This window comes from Aphidius gifuensis, linkage group LG5 (genome assembly GCF_014905175.1).
Source record: "Aphidius gifuensis isolate YNYX2018 linkage group LG5, ASM1490517v1, whole genome shotgun sequence".
Lineage (NCBI taxonomy): Eukaryota > Metazoa > Arthropoda > Insecta > Hymenoptera > Braconidae > Aphidius > Aphidius gifuensis.
In genome coordinates, this window is record NC_057792.1 from 4470192 (window position 1) to 4483489 (window position 13298).

The window sequence follows — 13298 nt, forward strand, 5'->3', positions numbered from 1 at the left end:
ATAAAGTCACCTGTTTACGTGACTTGTTCACCTTTTTTTTTTTTTTTTTAAATTTTTAATCTACAATCAGATAATAACGTCACTGTGTGTGTGTGTTTTCACCAATGGCAACACCTATAATTAATTTTCAGGTGAACTAAAAACAGATGGAGTATATTTATTTTAGTTATTAATTTTTTACAATGCAAAATATTAATTAATTAAATTTGTAAATAAATATTTATTATTCAAAATCAATTCAGATGTTAACTAAGACTATATATCTGAACACAATGTTCGTCCCTCATAAGCGCATTATTTATTTAATCTTATTTAATTGTTGCTTTTATTTATCGTTTTTTTTTTTTTTTTCTAAATGAATTTATCTAGGTTTGTCTAGGTCTAATGTCTAGTTACATAAGTTAAAAATTTATCCTGATGGTTTTTTCTTTTCTATTTCAAACAAGGTCTTTTTTTTGCTAAATATTAACGAAAAATGTTCCCTCAGTAATAACCTGCATCAGTCTGATAATTTATCAGGTTTCGAATTTTTTAATTCAGTGGGACGGTTAAAATCATGTGTATTTAAGTCAACACATGTTTTTTTTTTTTTAGAAAGAGATACAGAGTTTTCAAAAATTATTGAAACAAATTATAAAAATTAAAGCCTGTTATTTAATTTACATTTATCAACACAAGATCATTAGCATCTCACTTCGTAAATATACTCGTTTCTTAATTGAAAAAAAAAAAAAAAAATACACAGAAAATTGAGGAAAATTAGACTGTTAATTATTTTTCTTTTCAATGAAAATATATACCGGAACAATTATGCAAGATAAAATAAATCCGGTCAAGCGTTCTCGTTTAAAAAAACAAAAATGAAAAAAAACGAAAAGTCAGAGTCAATACGATACAAGAGTGAAGCTTAATTAAAATAATCTACAAATATTCTAAATGATCTATTAATATATCAATAAATATTTTCATCAAATATTATTATTTTTTTTTTAAATTTCTCGTTAATTTAAATATGAATTTTTTATTTATTTTTTTTAAATCATTATTTTCTTTTGTACACGTAATTTTTGAGCACCTCTAGTAACGTTGGACTCGCGATAACAGGGGTTGAGCTTTTCGTATATAAACTATTTTTTTTATTAATATTATTTTTTAATTAAATTTTATAATCCCGTATTATTAATTATTATTTTTAATTACGAAGAAGGACAAAGCCTAGATATGCTCTTCTTTCGTTAATTCCAGCTAAGCGTTCCCATAATTTTGCTATGAAAAAAAAAAATATAAAATTATTTAAATTATACACAAGTTGTTTATAATAAATAAATAAATAAAAACAAATTAATAAATCATAATTCGTTGTATTGACATAATAAATAATAATTTAAAATACATTAAAATAAATAAATGAGACTAGCATTTTAAAAAATTCACTGAAATTATAACAAAATTATTTAAAAATTAAAATTTGACTAGAACTTATAATTAATAATTAACTAAATTAATAATAAATTAATAATAAATTTATATTAATTTGACTTTATGATGCTGTAACAGTATGCCATTGTTTTTCTTTTTTTTTTTTTCATTCAAAATTAGAGCTAAATATTAATCGACAATTTTTATTTTTCTTCATATTGACACGAATAAATATTATAGTTTTATTTTTATGATAAGAATATTGCTTATATTTATTGCTCTATTTTTAAATCAATGATAAATTTATTTATCTATAATGAAATTTTATTTCAAAGCGAAAATTATTATAATTTTTTTTTTTGTTATTATTTTGTGTAGATATATATTATTTATGATATTTTATATATATTCTACGTAAAAATATTATTTATAACTATTCGTTTTTACGAAATTTATATAATATTATTATTATTTGACATTAAAAAATGTCTTGGAATTTTTTGTTTAATTTGATTTTAATAATGACTAGTTTATAATATTTATTCTGCGTTTATTTTGTAATTATTTTTAATTACTGTTTAATAGCATGCACATTTTAATCAGCAAAAAAAAAGAAAAAGAAAAAAAAAATTATCAACGTAATGAAAAATATATATACTAAATTTGGTATTATTATTATTACTTTTTTTTTAAAAAAAAAGTAAATGTGTGTTTTCTACATGACATGCAAAAAACTATTGCTTAATTGTGAATTTTATTTTCTTTTTTGTTAAGTTTTTTTAAAGCGCCTAAAATAAGCATGCACCTCGGAATTATTATATAATTTTTTTTTTTAATTAATATATGAATAAATATATTTCGATGTTATCATAATTCGTTGTTTCCGAAACATTGCTTCGAGATTTATTCACCTCTTATCTCGTATTTCAATATATATATGTTTAAACTTTTTTTTTTTTTAAATTACATATTCATGTAATTATTAAAAATTAAACCACAATTTTATTGAAGAATCAAAAATATATTTAATCTTTGACTCTTGATGGAATTTTTATATATTTTTTTTAATATTACTTCTATTGTAAAATGTTTTATGACAAATTATATTTGAGGATAAATAGATGCGACAAGTTGTTGCGTATATTGTTTATAAAATTTAGAGTAAATTAAATAAATGATAATTTTATTGAAGTTTAACATGTTCTTTGTCATGAATATCACGTGATGTTGAATAAAGTTGTGAAGCCAATGTTAAATAAATGTATATACGATAAAATATATAGGGTGAATATTGAGGGTGAGACTGAGACTTTACCGCATCCATTAATGTGACGAACATAAACTACCATAAATAAATGTGGCTTTTTAATAGAGGCCATAATTTTTTTAAAAAATACTTGTTGTTATGAAAAGTCAAAATAACTTGGAGAAAAAAATTATACAGATAAAAAGTCAGTTTAAAGAGGGAAAAAATTTAGATTAAAAGATTATAGTTTTAGTCAAAGATTTACCAACTTTTGTGTACTTATTTTTGCACGACTTTTCAACTTGGCCAGCTAATGTTTTTTCCTTCTTTGTCTTTCTTATTTCATCAATGTCTTTTCATTGATTTTTTTAAATATATATATGTATTTACAAACCTCGTTTGCATTAACTAATGCTTGTTAATTAAACTATATTTTTTTTCTTGTTAAAATTAATTTATATATATATATTTTTTTGCATTTTTTTTTTTTTTGTTTATTTGGTTTTTTTTTGGTTTTTTTTTTTCGTTTATGTATATATTTTTATTTTTTTTATTTTTGTATATTTATATATCATTATTATTATTATTAATTTAATACCCTATGTTATAGGGGTATAAACAAATCGACTAGAATGACTAGAACTGCGTATCATTGTGGACGTCACAAGCAAGTTCGATGAATTTTTTTTTTTTTTTTTTGTAATATTTGTTGTTTATCTTTGACTTAACAATTATTGGACGTTTTTTTTTTTTTTTTTTTTTCTTCTTTATTTTTTTAAATGAAATTTTAATTAATTAATTTTTTTGTTTGTTTTCTTTCTTTGACTACTGGCACTTTTCTACTTATTTTCTACAAAAAAAAAAAAAAAATGGCATTATGGAGGTTTTTGTATGCCATTTGATAAATTTAGATTTTTTATTTTTTTCTTGTTTGGTAAAACGCAGACATTTTCATAATTCCTAGGTCTGTTAATTTTTTTTTTTTTTTTTTGACTGTTTATTCCTAGGAATATTTGATTAGTTTGATGGGTCCCACGCAAAATCAAAGACTCGCAAAAGCTCCGTAAACTGGCACTTTTCTACTTAATCTACATTTCAATTAATTAAAATAAGCACTCAACAGTATTATTTATCGTATTTTTTTTTTCAAGCATCAATAGCTCATCAAATTGACAATTAAATTTCTTTAAATTCCAGTTAAATCTGGCTTGTACTGGCTCTTTTAAAATTTGCTGTTGCATATAATAAATTTAATTTAATTGAATATTTTCATCTAACTGTGAGTATTGTTGTGTTTACTCATTTAAAAGTTGCTAGCTATCTAAATAACTATGACAACTTTCATTATCATCATCATCAGTATGCTACAATCCACGATTTAATTGTGGTGAATGATGACCAGATGATGCTGTATCTTGTTCTGATAATTGCATTTCATCATCACGTAAACATGCTGATTCAAGATGTTTATTCAGGTACGATTTGAGAGCAAATGTTTTATGACATCTTGAACACTCATAATTTTTATCTGATGAATGTGTTTGCATATGTGCACGTAAATTTGAACGATCAGCAAATGCTTTACCACAATGTGCACAACCATATGGTTTTTCACCAGTATGACTACGTAAATGTCCTTGTAATAACCAAGGACGTGAAAACATTTTTCCACAAACACCACAACTGTGTGCTAATTTATGTGTTAATACATGCATTGCCAATGCTGGCATACTAACATATGCTTTACCACAATGTATACATTTTTTAGCTGACTGTGAATCTAAACTTCTATGTGTTTGTTTATGTCTTGATAAATTTGATGATGTTGCATATTGTTTACCACATTCAGTACATGTAAATTTTGGTCTTTCTGGTTGTGATGCTTCTTTTTCTGGTATTGCTGCTGTTGCTGTTGCTGCTGTTGCTGTTGTTGATGATGATGATGATGATGCTGTTGTTGAACGACGTTTTGATCTTCCATCAGATACAAAAAATGCTTCATAAGTATATGCTACTGTTTTATTGCTTCCATTATTGCTATTTGTATCATCAGAATTTATTTCAATTGATAATTCTGTTTCTGATGTATTCTGATCTTGACGTATATTATTATGTGATGGTACTGGTACTAGTACAGAAACTGGAATTGGTGTTGGTTGATGAATTGTTATTACTGATTGTGTTGTTGATGATGATGATGATTGTTGTGGTTGTGTTTGTTGAATAACTGGTGTTGGTGGTGGTATTGATAATGTATGAATAAATATAGAATTATTTGGAGCTGCTGGTGATGCACTTAAATCCAATATTGCTTGTGCTGCTGATAATTCTTCTTCAGCTGAATTTCTTATAATATCATTGCAAGGCTGAAGACTATATGGACGATAAATATCTTTTTTCTTTGGTGGTAAAGACAATGCTGTTCCAGTACTTGTAAAACACATTGCAAGACTTTTATTTCTTGGAATATTTTGAATTTGTGATGATGATGTTTGTAGAGAAACTGGTGGTGATGATGGTGATGATAATGATGATGATGAGGAAGAAGAAGAAGAAGATGTTGGTGGTGGTGTTAATATTGTAGTATTTGAATCAGGAGTAGGTGATTCACTTATGGGACGTGCCAATTCTGCAGCTGATCGAAGTGTTGCATATTTTGGTGGTTCCTCATGATGTAACCATGACTCGTGTGTATACCCTGAAATTTAAAAAATATTATTAGCATTCTGTCCACACAAATACACTCACATTGTATATGTATACATATATTTATGTGAAAATTGATACAGGTCAACAGGTGTTTACAAAAAAAAAAAAAACATAAAAAAAGAAATTAATATTTTTTTTTAATCAATTTAAATATACTAATCATCAAATTGAATTATCTTGTTTTTTTTTTTGCCGTGTATAAATTTATTATAAATAGTATGTTTATTAAATTTATCAAATAACGAATATATAAATATAAAAAACAAGCCATTCAAGTGCAATAAGAAGCAACGGAAAGTCGGTGATCAGTCTGATCGAGTGGAAGGCTGATATCCCCAGGATTATTCTCCATATATGTAGTCTTTCTGTTCAGATTATCTGCATCATATTTGTCCCCTTTATATACTCTTTTTTTTTTCTATAATCTATATAGCCTTTCTCAATACATCAATAACGTTGTAAAAAAAATAATAATCTATATATTTTTTACCATCAAATTCATCCGGCTGATGTGGTCAGTTAAAACAAAAAAAAATATGACAGGCCTCTTTTGCGATATTTTTTCTATGATCAGGATTATCAGGAAGAAAATAAAAAACCCAACTGTCTTTTACATCATTATTTATAAAAATAAAATAAAAGATAAAATATGATCCACAATCCACTCAATATATATATAGGTAAAAATTTTCTTCTTCTTTTTTATACTCAATGTCAATTTATAATATCTCGTCTGTCTTATTGATAGTAATAAATCGTCGCGATCACCGGAAATTTTCATTATTCATTCAGAACACGCCTTCGACCCAAACGGATTTCTCAAGGGAACACTGTATATAACAAACTGACATTGAACGATATTTAATTCAAAATAAAGTTCCGTTATTCATTTCCATTGGAAAAAAAAAAAAACAATTGAGAAAGAAACATTGTTATTTTTAAATAATTAAATAGTGTTGTAATTATATTTAAAAAATATATACACGTACAAGAAATTATAAAAACATGAATAAAAAAATCATATAATAATATTGCATAAAGATAAACACTAAATGTCTCCCCCAGGTGGTATTTTGTTTCCTGTGACGACAACAGCTGTGACTACCACATGTTGCCGTTTAAATCTACAGCTAGGGAGACCAATTTTTTCCTAGATATAAAAACAATCTATGAAAAAAAAAAAAAATAAAAAAAATACAGTTATGCTTCGTGTACGAAAAAAATACATACTACTTCCTAAATAGACACGAGATATTAATCTTTAAAAAATTCAAGTTTTATATTAAAATAATATATTTTCATGCTAGATGCAATAACCCTTCAATCATTTATAACAAGTATTTTTTTTTCTTTTTTTTTGTTGCTGCAACGTTGACGATAACGACAACGTAGACGATTCGTGATTCCTATCAAGATTTTACAATTCGACGTTCGATCAGAAGGTGCCACTTGGATGCCTATCACAAATTCTTTATTTTTTTTTTTTTTTTTTGCAACACCAACGCCCCTTTTTATCATGATTATTATTTTTATTATTTACATTACTTTTTTGCATCAGTTTTTTTTTTTCATATATATATCTTTCTCAACTCGTTATCAATTTTATTTTTTTTTATCAAATAAATATTATGCAATCAGAACAAGACTTAAAAAGAAGAAAATATATTTAGCATGAAAAAAAAAAAATCCAAAAGAGAGAAGAATAATAAAAAATATATGTAAATTAACAAGAGACAGCTACTTTTGCAAGGCTCGTTTAAAATCCAATTTGTAACACGTCAAGGCGTTTCACACTTAAATACTTTTTGTATATATATATTGTTGGTATTTTTAGTAGTCAGTATAGATGTAAAAATATGTGTAGTTTTAGTATAGCAAAGAGTAATAAATCATAAAAATTGTGTTATCGATCTTAAAAGTATATAGAGTTGGTCCTGCTATATATTATTGACTTTAAAATGAAAGGAAGGAGTCAACAGATAGATTTTAGCGATGCGGAAGGGGCTTTCGAATAGATGGGGAAGTACTTTCTTCCTCTCTCTTTTTACCTCTCTCTTTCTCTTGCTGTATATATATCTAGACATGCATTTCATCAACAGGGTGGTGAAGGGGTGGCAAGGATCAATAACGTCGAATGGACGCTTGGCTGCACGCTGTTGATATTTTCCACGTTTCAACTAAACTTTTATCTACCCTCCTATATTCCTCTTCCTCTTCCTCATCATCATCCATTTCCTCTTTCTCATCTTTCCCCTCTTAACCCCTCACAATTTGTTCGCTTTTATAATACACATCTATATAACTTTATACTATAATGAAATTATTTTTCATTTTTATTATTATTATTATTATACTTGAGTTATTTTTGTTGACAATCATGCTAGTATTTTATAATAATAATAATTATTATATTATTATTATTTTTTTTTTATTTTACAATTGATTAGAAATGCCGCGTCACGTAATACCAACTGACCACTTGTTGAGTAAGTCCGTATTTTCCCACGTTAATCGATTAAATAAAATAATGGAAAAACTTAAAAATTTATATTCAACTTTGGTATATGTCACAGTTGAGTTTGTCGAAACTGAAGAAACGGAAATAACTTATGCATCAATTTTATATTCTTAAAAATGTAAAGGTCAGGCACGATTTTGATATAACTTTTAAAACATACAAAAGTATATAAAAGTTTTTTCTTTTTTAGTTATATATATAAAAAAAAAAGAAAAAATTAAATTTTTATATTGTTAAGAAATTTTATATAATACATATTTAAATTGAAGCTTTTTTTTATATATTTATCTACAAGTTTTAAAGTTTTAGTTATATTTTATGCGTAATCCACTGCACCAAAATAATAGGAATACTGCCAAAAATTGGTGAAAAAAAAATTTAATAAATATAAATTTAAAAGACTCCTGATAAATGTTTGATTTTCGATTTTTTTGTGTGTGGAGAATCATCCCTAGTGGGAATATATATCCGGATTACTTTGCATTATTTTGTATTGCTTTGGATTAGAATTGGTCCATGGAAAATTCGGAGAAATAAAAAGTAATTATACGAAGAAATTTCGGGAAAATATTTTGATAATAGCATGACGAGGTTTTTTAACAACACAGAGAGACAAATATCTATATAGATAATCAACAGAGCGATATATATTTTTATATATAAAATAAAAAAAAAAAAAGTTGGATATTGCAATCGACCTACGGCGCTCAACTGGCAGCGCACCGATCGGATCGAAGGCCGACGAGTAAAGGAGCTCCACAATAAAGGAAGCATTACATTGACAAAATAAAAAAATATATTATAAATTTTATTGTATGTTATTAAATATTTTTAAATTAAAACATAATACTTATATAGATCAAACGAATCCAAGAGAGATGAAAAAATTAAGTAGTAATACTGTAGAATAGTCAGACAAAAATAAAATAAATGAAATAAATCATATATATATAACAGCTGGTAATAAGAACATGACTCAACGACATTTGGGAGTAATATCACGTTTATTGTAGCATTTTTAGTTAAGTAATATCGAGGGGAAGAAGCCAAACATCATTCTGCATGTGCACATACATATAGATCAACGATACATACTACTTATCAGCCATTTATACAATAAAAGAATTTTATATCTCTAGGGAGAAAGCAAAACGGGAGAATGTAAAGATAATAAACGAAAAAAAGATAAAATATTATAGGGTAACGATGAGTGTGTATGAGACAAAATTTTCAAGTCTGCGCAACACGCGAAACGACCTCATTCGCAAGGGTAGTAGCTTAGGAATCATTCGCAAAAATAAAAAAAAAAAAAAAAACGTTGAAAACTGTTGCCAACAACGCGAGGGAAAGAAGCCAAAAAAAAAAAAAATATTAAAGTGTTGAATAAAAATAAAAAAAACATACACAAAAAAATCATTGCTACTTTAATTTATTTAAATTTATTTACTATATTTTTATAAATTTTAGATAATACGTTAAATAATGGGCGTGGCAAATTGGCAATATATTTAAAACATTACAATGAATGTTGAAAAAATAAAACAAATTGATTGACATGGAACAAAAAATATATATATAAAAATGCAACAGTCTGATTGTCACACAATGCTTTCAAAGTACATGCAACAAAAAAAATGAAAAAAAACAACAAGGGTAGTTTTTTTTTTTTTTAAATAAAAAAGAATGAAAATAGTAGTTGCTATTGTGTAATTTAAAAAATTGAAAGAATGAAAAATAAAAAAAATATTACCATGATAGTAAAGTGCCCCCGAGGCATTGAGTGGTGGTGGACTTGGGGCGGTGGTGCCGGCAGTGGGGCTGTGGGGTCCCCAGCATGTCTGCTGACTCGCCCTGTTGCCATCGTTCCCACTATCACCAACAACGTCAATCTCCTCATCCTCAGTCTCAACAATCATTCGTCTTCTTTCACGGACGGTGTCAATCAATTCACTCTCACTCGTTGTTGTTGTTGTTTTTTCTAAACAATTTTCATTATCTTGATTATCTTCATCATCTTGTCTATCAGGCCAAGGATATGCCTTCCATTTTTTTGCCATTAAACAGCGTGGCATTTTTAATGACTAGAAATTCACCCCCTTTTTTTTAATAATATATCAAAACTATTATTTTAATTTTTTTCTTATGATTTTCGTTGGGTTTTTTTTAAGAAAAACAATATACACTTTTTATTCACCTCCCACACACACACCCACACGAGAAAAAAAAAATTATATATTTATAAATAATAATATATATTTATACACCACCAACAACACGACACCGACGACGTCTTCGTCGAATTTTTTTAACTCTAAATTTCAGTCTTCTCTGTTGACGATCCGCATTACGATCCGGCTTTGGTGGTGTTATAGAACCACGGCACCTCGTCATCGGCTCTAAATCTCAAGCATTATATTTGCCACCATCATTTGGACTGATTTATTTTTTTTTGCACTTTTCTTTCGTACCTTTTTTTTCCTTTTTCCTTTATCTATTAATTATCTCTTAATAATTATTCTCTTTTGTGATGATGTGCCTATTCAGCATTATCACAATAACTTTATTACTTATTTTCTTTTATTGCTTATTTTTTTTACAATTAATTATATTGCAAATAAATATACTCCTCCATTTTATATTTTTTTTTATTTAAAAAAACATAATAATAATGAAAGAGACGAAGAAGACGTCGATGTCGTTGTTGTGTGGTGTTTGGTGTGTGTGTGTTTGTATTTGAAAAATTAAACGCGTTACTATCTGTTGCCACTTGATGATGTTGTTTCGCTGCTGCCACTCGTTATTATGAGCCCCAACGAATATTTCAATGTACCCCACTTTTAAATTAAAAATATGTATACACAACGCGTAACGGGGTGCAGCAGTGACTGTTGAGGCGGTGGCAAGGGATGAAATATATATATCTACGTATCACACACACATATATATTCGAAAAACGAAAAAAAAAATGATTCAAAAAAAAAAAAAAACACAACAAGGGTGGGGGATAAAAATTGTACTTGCGCACTAACGTGTCCACTCGAACCTTTACTCACACTACTTGAATACTAAAAATAATAATACCTTTATATATGTTTAATTTGCAAGAAAAATTAATCTCAAAAATCAAATATTATTTAAACAAATAATATAAACAATAAATAAAGAAACTTTTAATATATACCTTTGTTTTATAAAATATAGTATTTTATTTATGATAAAATGAAAAAACAAAAGGAAAAATGATTGTTTTAAATTTAAGTGATATTGCAGACAGAATAGATGTTGATTGCAGAGGGGTTGCTGACAAAAAGAAATGACAATTGCGCATGCTCTAAATCGTCGCATCGACCCGAATTATAAAACGATAGTTACCGAGTATACACGATATACGGGCAACACCTGGCATCACCCCACGTGCCATGTTAGGGTGGCACAGTACACCACCCCTTAAAGCCACGTATCGAATATCCCACTGGCCTTACTTACATGCCTTCTTTTTCCTCATCTACTGACCCACGCCAACGCGACTCTTCAAAACCTTTTTTCATCTTTCTCTTTTATTTCTTTCCCTTTTTTTTTTTTTTACATAGCCCTTACCTATGTTCCTCGGTTCTCCTCATCCCTTGGCTTACCTCTGCTCCCTTCGGTCTTTTTTTTTTTTTTTCGTATAACACCCCTCATATTTTTCCTTATTATAATAAATGGTGATATATATTATACCGAGTTTAATCGAACGTGTCTCAAATGTATATGTGAAATATTATCAACGTGTTGGATTTATGAATATACATGCTAACACTTTTGCACATGGAACACCTGGTATAAACTACGTTGGTACTTTCGTGCACTTTGTCGAACCCTCAGCTTGCTTGCTTGCTTTTTTTTTATTTCTTCATGAATTATAACACTATATACTATTGTTTGTATTTTTTTTTAAATATATCCCTCAGTCAATACGGAAGTGCATGCTGTTTGTAATCGTATTTATATCACTTTTATGTATATACATTTTATTTTTTATTTTATGGATAATTTTATATTCTCCAAGGGTCAATAAAATTTAAATTGACTGTTGTTATTATTATTATTCATTTTTTTAAATAAATTTGATTTTTGCGTGAGTTTAGATTTTGATTTATTATACAAGTCTTAATTTAAAAAAAAAAATATATAGGGATATTAACGATACAATTATAAAGCAACATCTTAATATTTTTTTTACTTTATTTTCTGTTCAGAAATATTATATTTACCAAATAATTTATTATATCTCGATGTTTTTATGACGATAATAAGATAGCAATAAATTTCTTTGCTTATAAAAAGCCAACAATAACCAATAAAAAAGAAAAACAAAGGGTGGCTTAAATTTGTATTGACACATTTATTATTTTGTGAATTTTGCGTAAACAAAAAAAAAAAGCTTTTTCATTTCATTTTGTTATACAGAACATCAGGTGTAGTTATATAAATTTTGTCCAAAAAAAAACAATACAATTAAACTTAATTCATCAGCAAACATAAATAAAAAAAGATCGACAAGAAATAAAAAAAAAAAAGTTGCGCAACTGAGACGAGTTTGCGCGTGGATGAATAACACACCAGTTGCGAATCTTTGCTTCCAGAAAACACGACTAGTAAAGTCAACTACCTGTGGATATACCACTTACCCCCAATTCACATATACAAACCACTCATTCCCTTATATACCTTATGTACACGCAGCAACTCTTACTTTTCATCATTTTCAATCCAATTCTCCCACTCAAAAGCAATCATCATATATATTTTTTTTTTATATTTTCAAACCCTCATATACTAAATCAACCATAAATAATAAAAACAACAAACAACAACAAGCCACAAATTTTTAAACAATCAAATAGTAATTATATTTTAATCTATTTCCCTAATGACATTGTTAAATTTTTAAATTTACCAAAAAATTTATTATATCGATTATTCTTACTCATTATATATATGGCTTTCTAAAAATATATATACAACAATGATTTTAACACAGATTAGAGAAACAAAAAAAATAAAAAGGGCGTTATATACTTTGACCGACGGTTTGATTAATTAAATATAGATTAACGATATATAAAAAAAAAAAAAAAGCTAAATGATGATTAGGTAAAAATAAAAATACAGTCACTGATTGCAGAGCATTATAAATAATATAATTTAATGTATACGTGATTTTTTTTTTTTGTATGATTAAATGATAAAATAAAACTTAATGTTGTATAGGGGGAGATTTTAGTGCTATTGTGTTATATTATTGTTAGAATTTGAAGATGGAGGAAAAGAAGGAGGGTAACTCAAAAGAAAGATATTACTTGATGATAAGACATGTCGGAATTGCGTGACGTAAGCATCAGGTACTAATTTAACTCGTGCAAT

At 26.9% G+C, this 13298-nt stretch overlaps 1 protein-coding gene across 1 annotated transcript; it reads right to left on the bottom strand.

The window, feature by feature from the left end:
* Positions 1-34: 34 nt before the first annotated feature.
* On the bottom strand, positions 35-11149 carry LOC122857022 (protein escargot-like). Its single transcript, XM_044158991.1, has 2 exons — positions 9643-11149; positions 35-5363 (listed from the first exon to the last, which is right to left on the bottom strand). The coding sequence occupies exons 1-2, from the start codon at positions 9962-9964 to the stop codon at positions 4030-4032; spliced, it is 1656 nt and encodes a 551-aa protein (XP_044014926.1). The 5' UTR covers positions 9965-11149; the 3' UTR covers positions 35-4029.
* Between the last annotated feature and the right edge of the window lie 2149 nt (positions 11150-13298).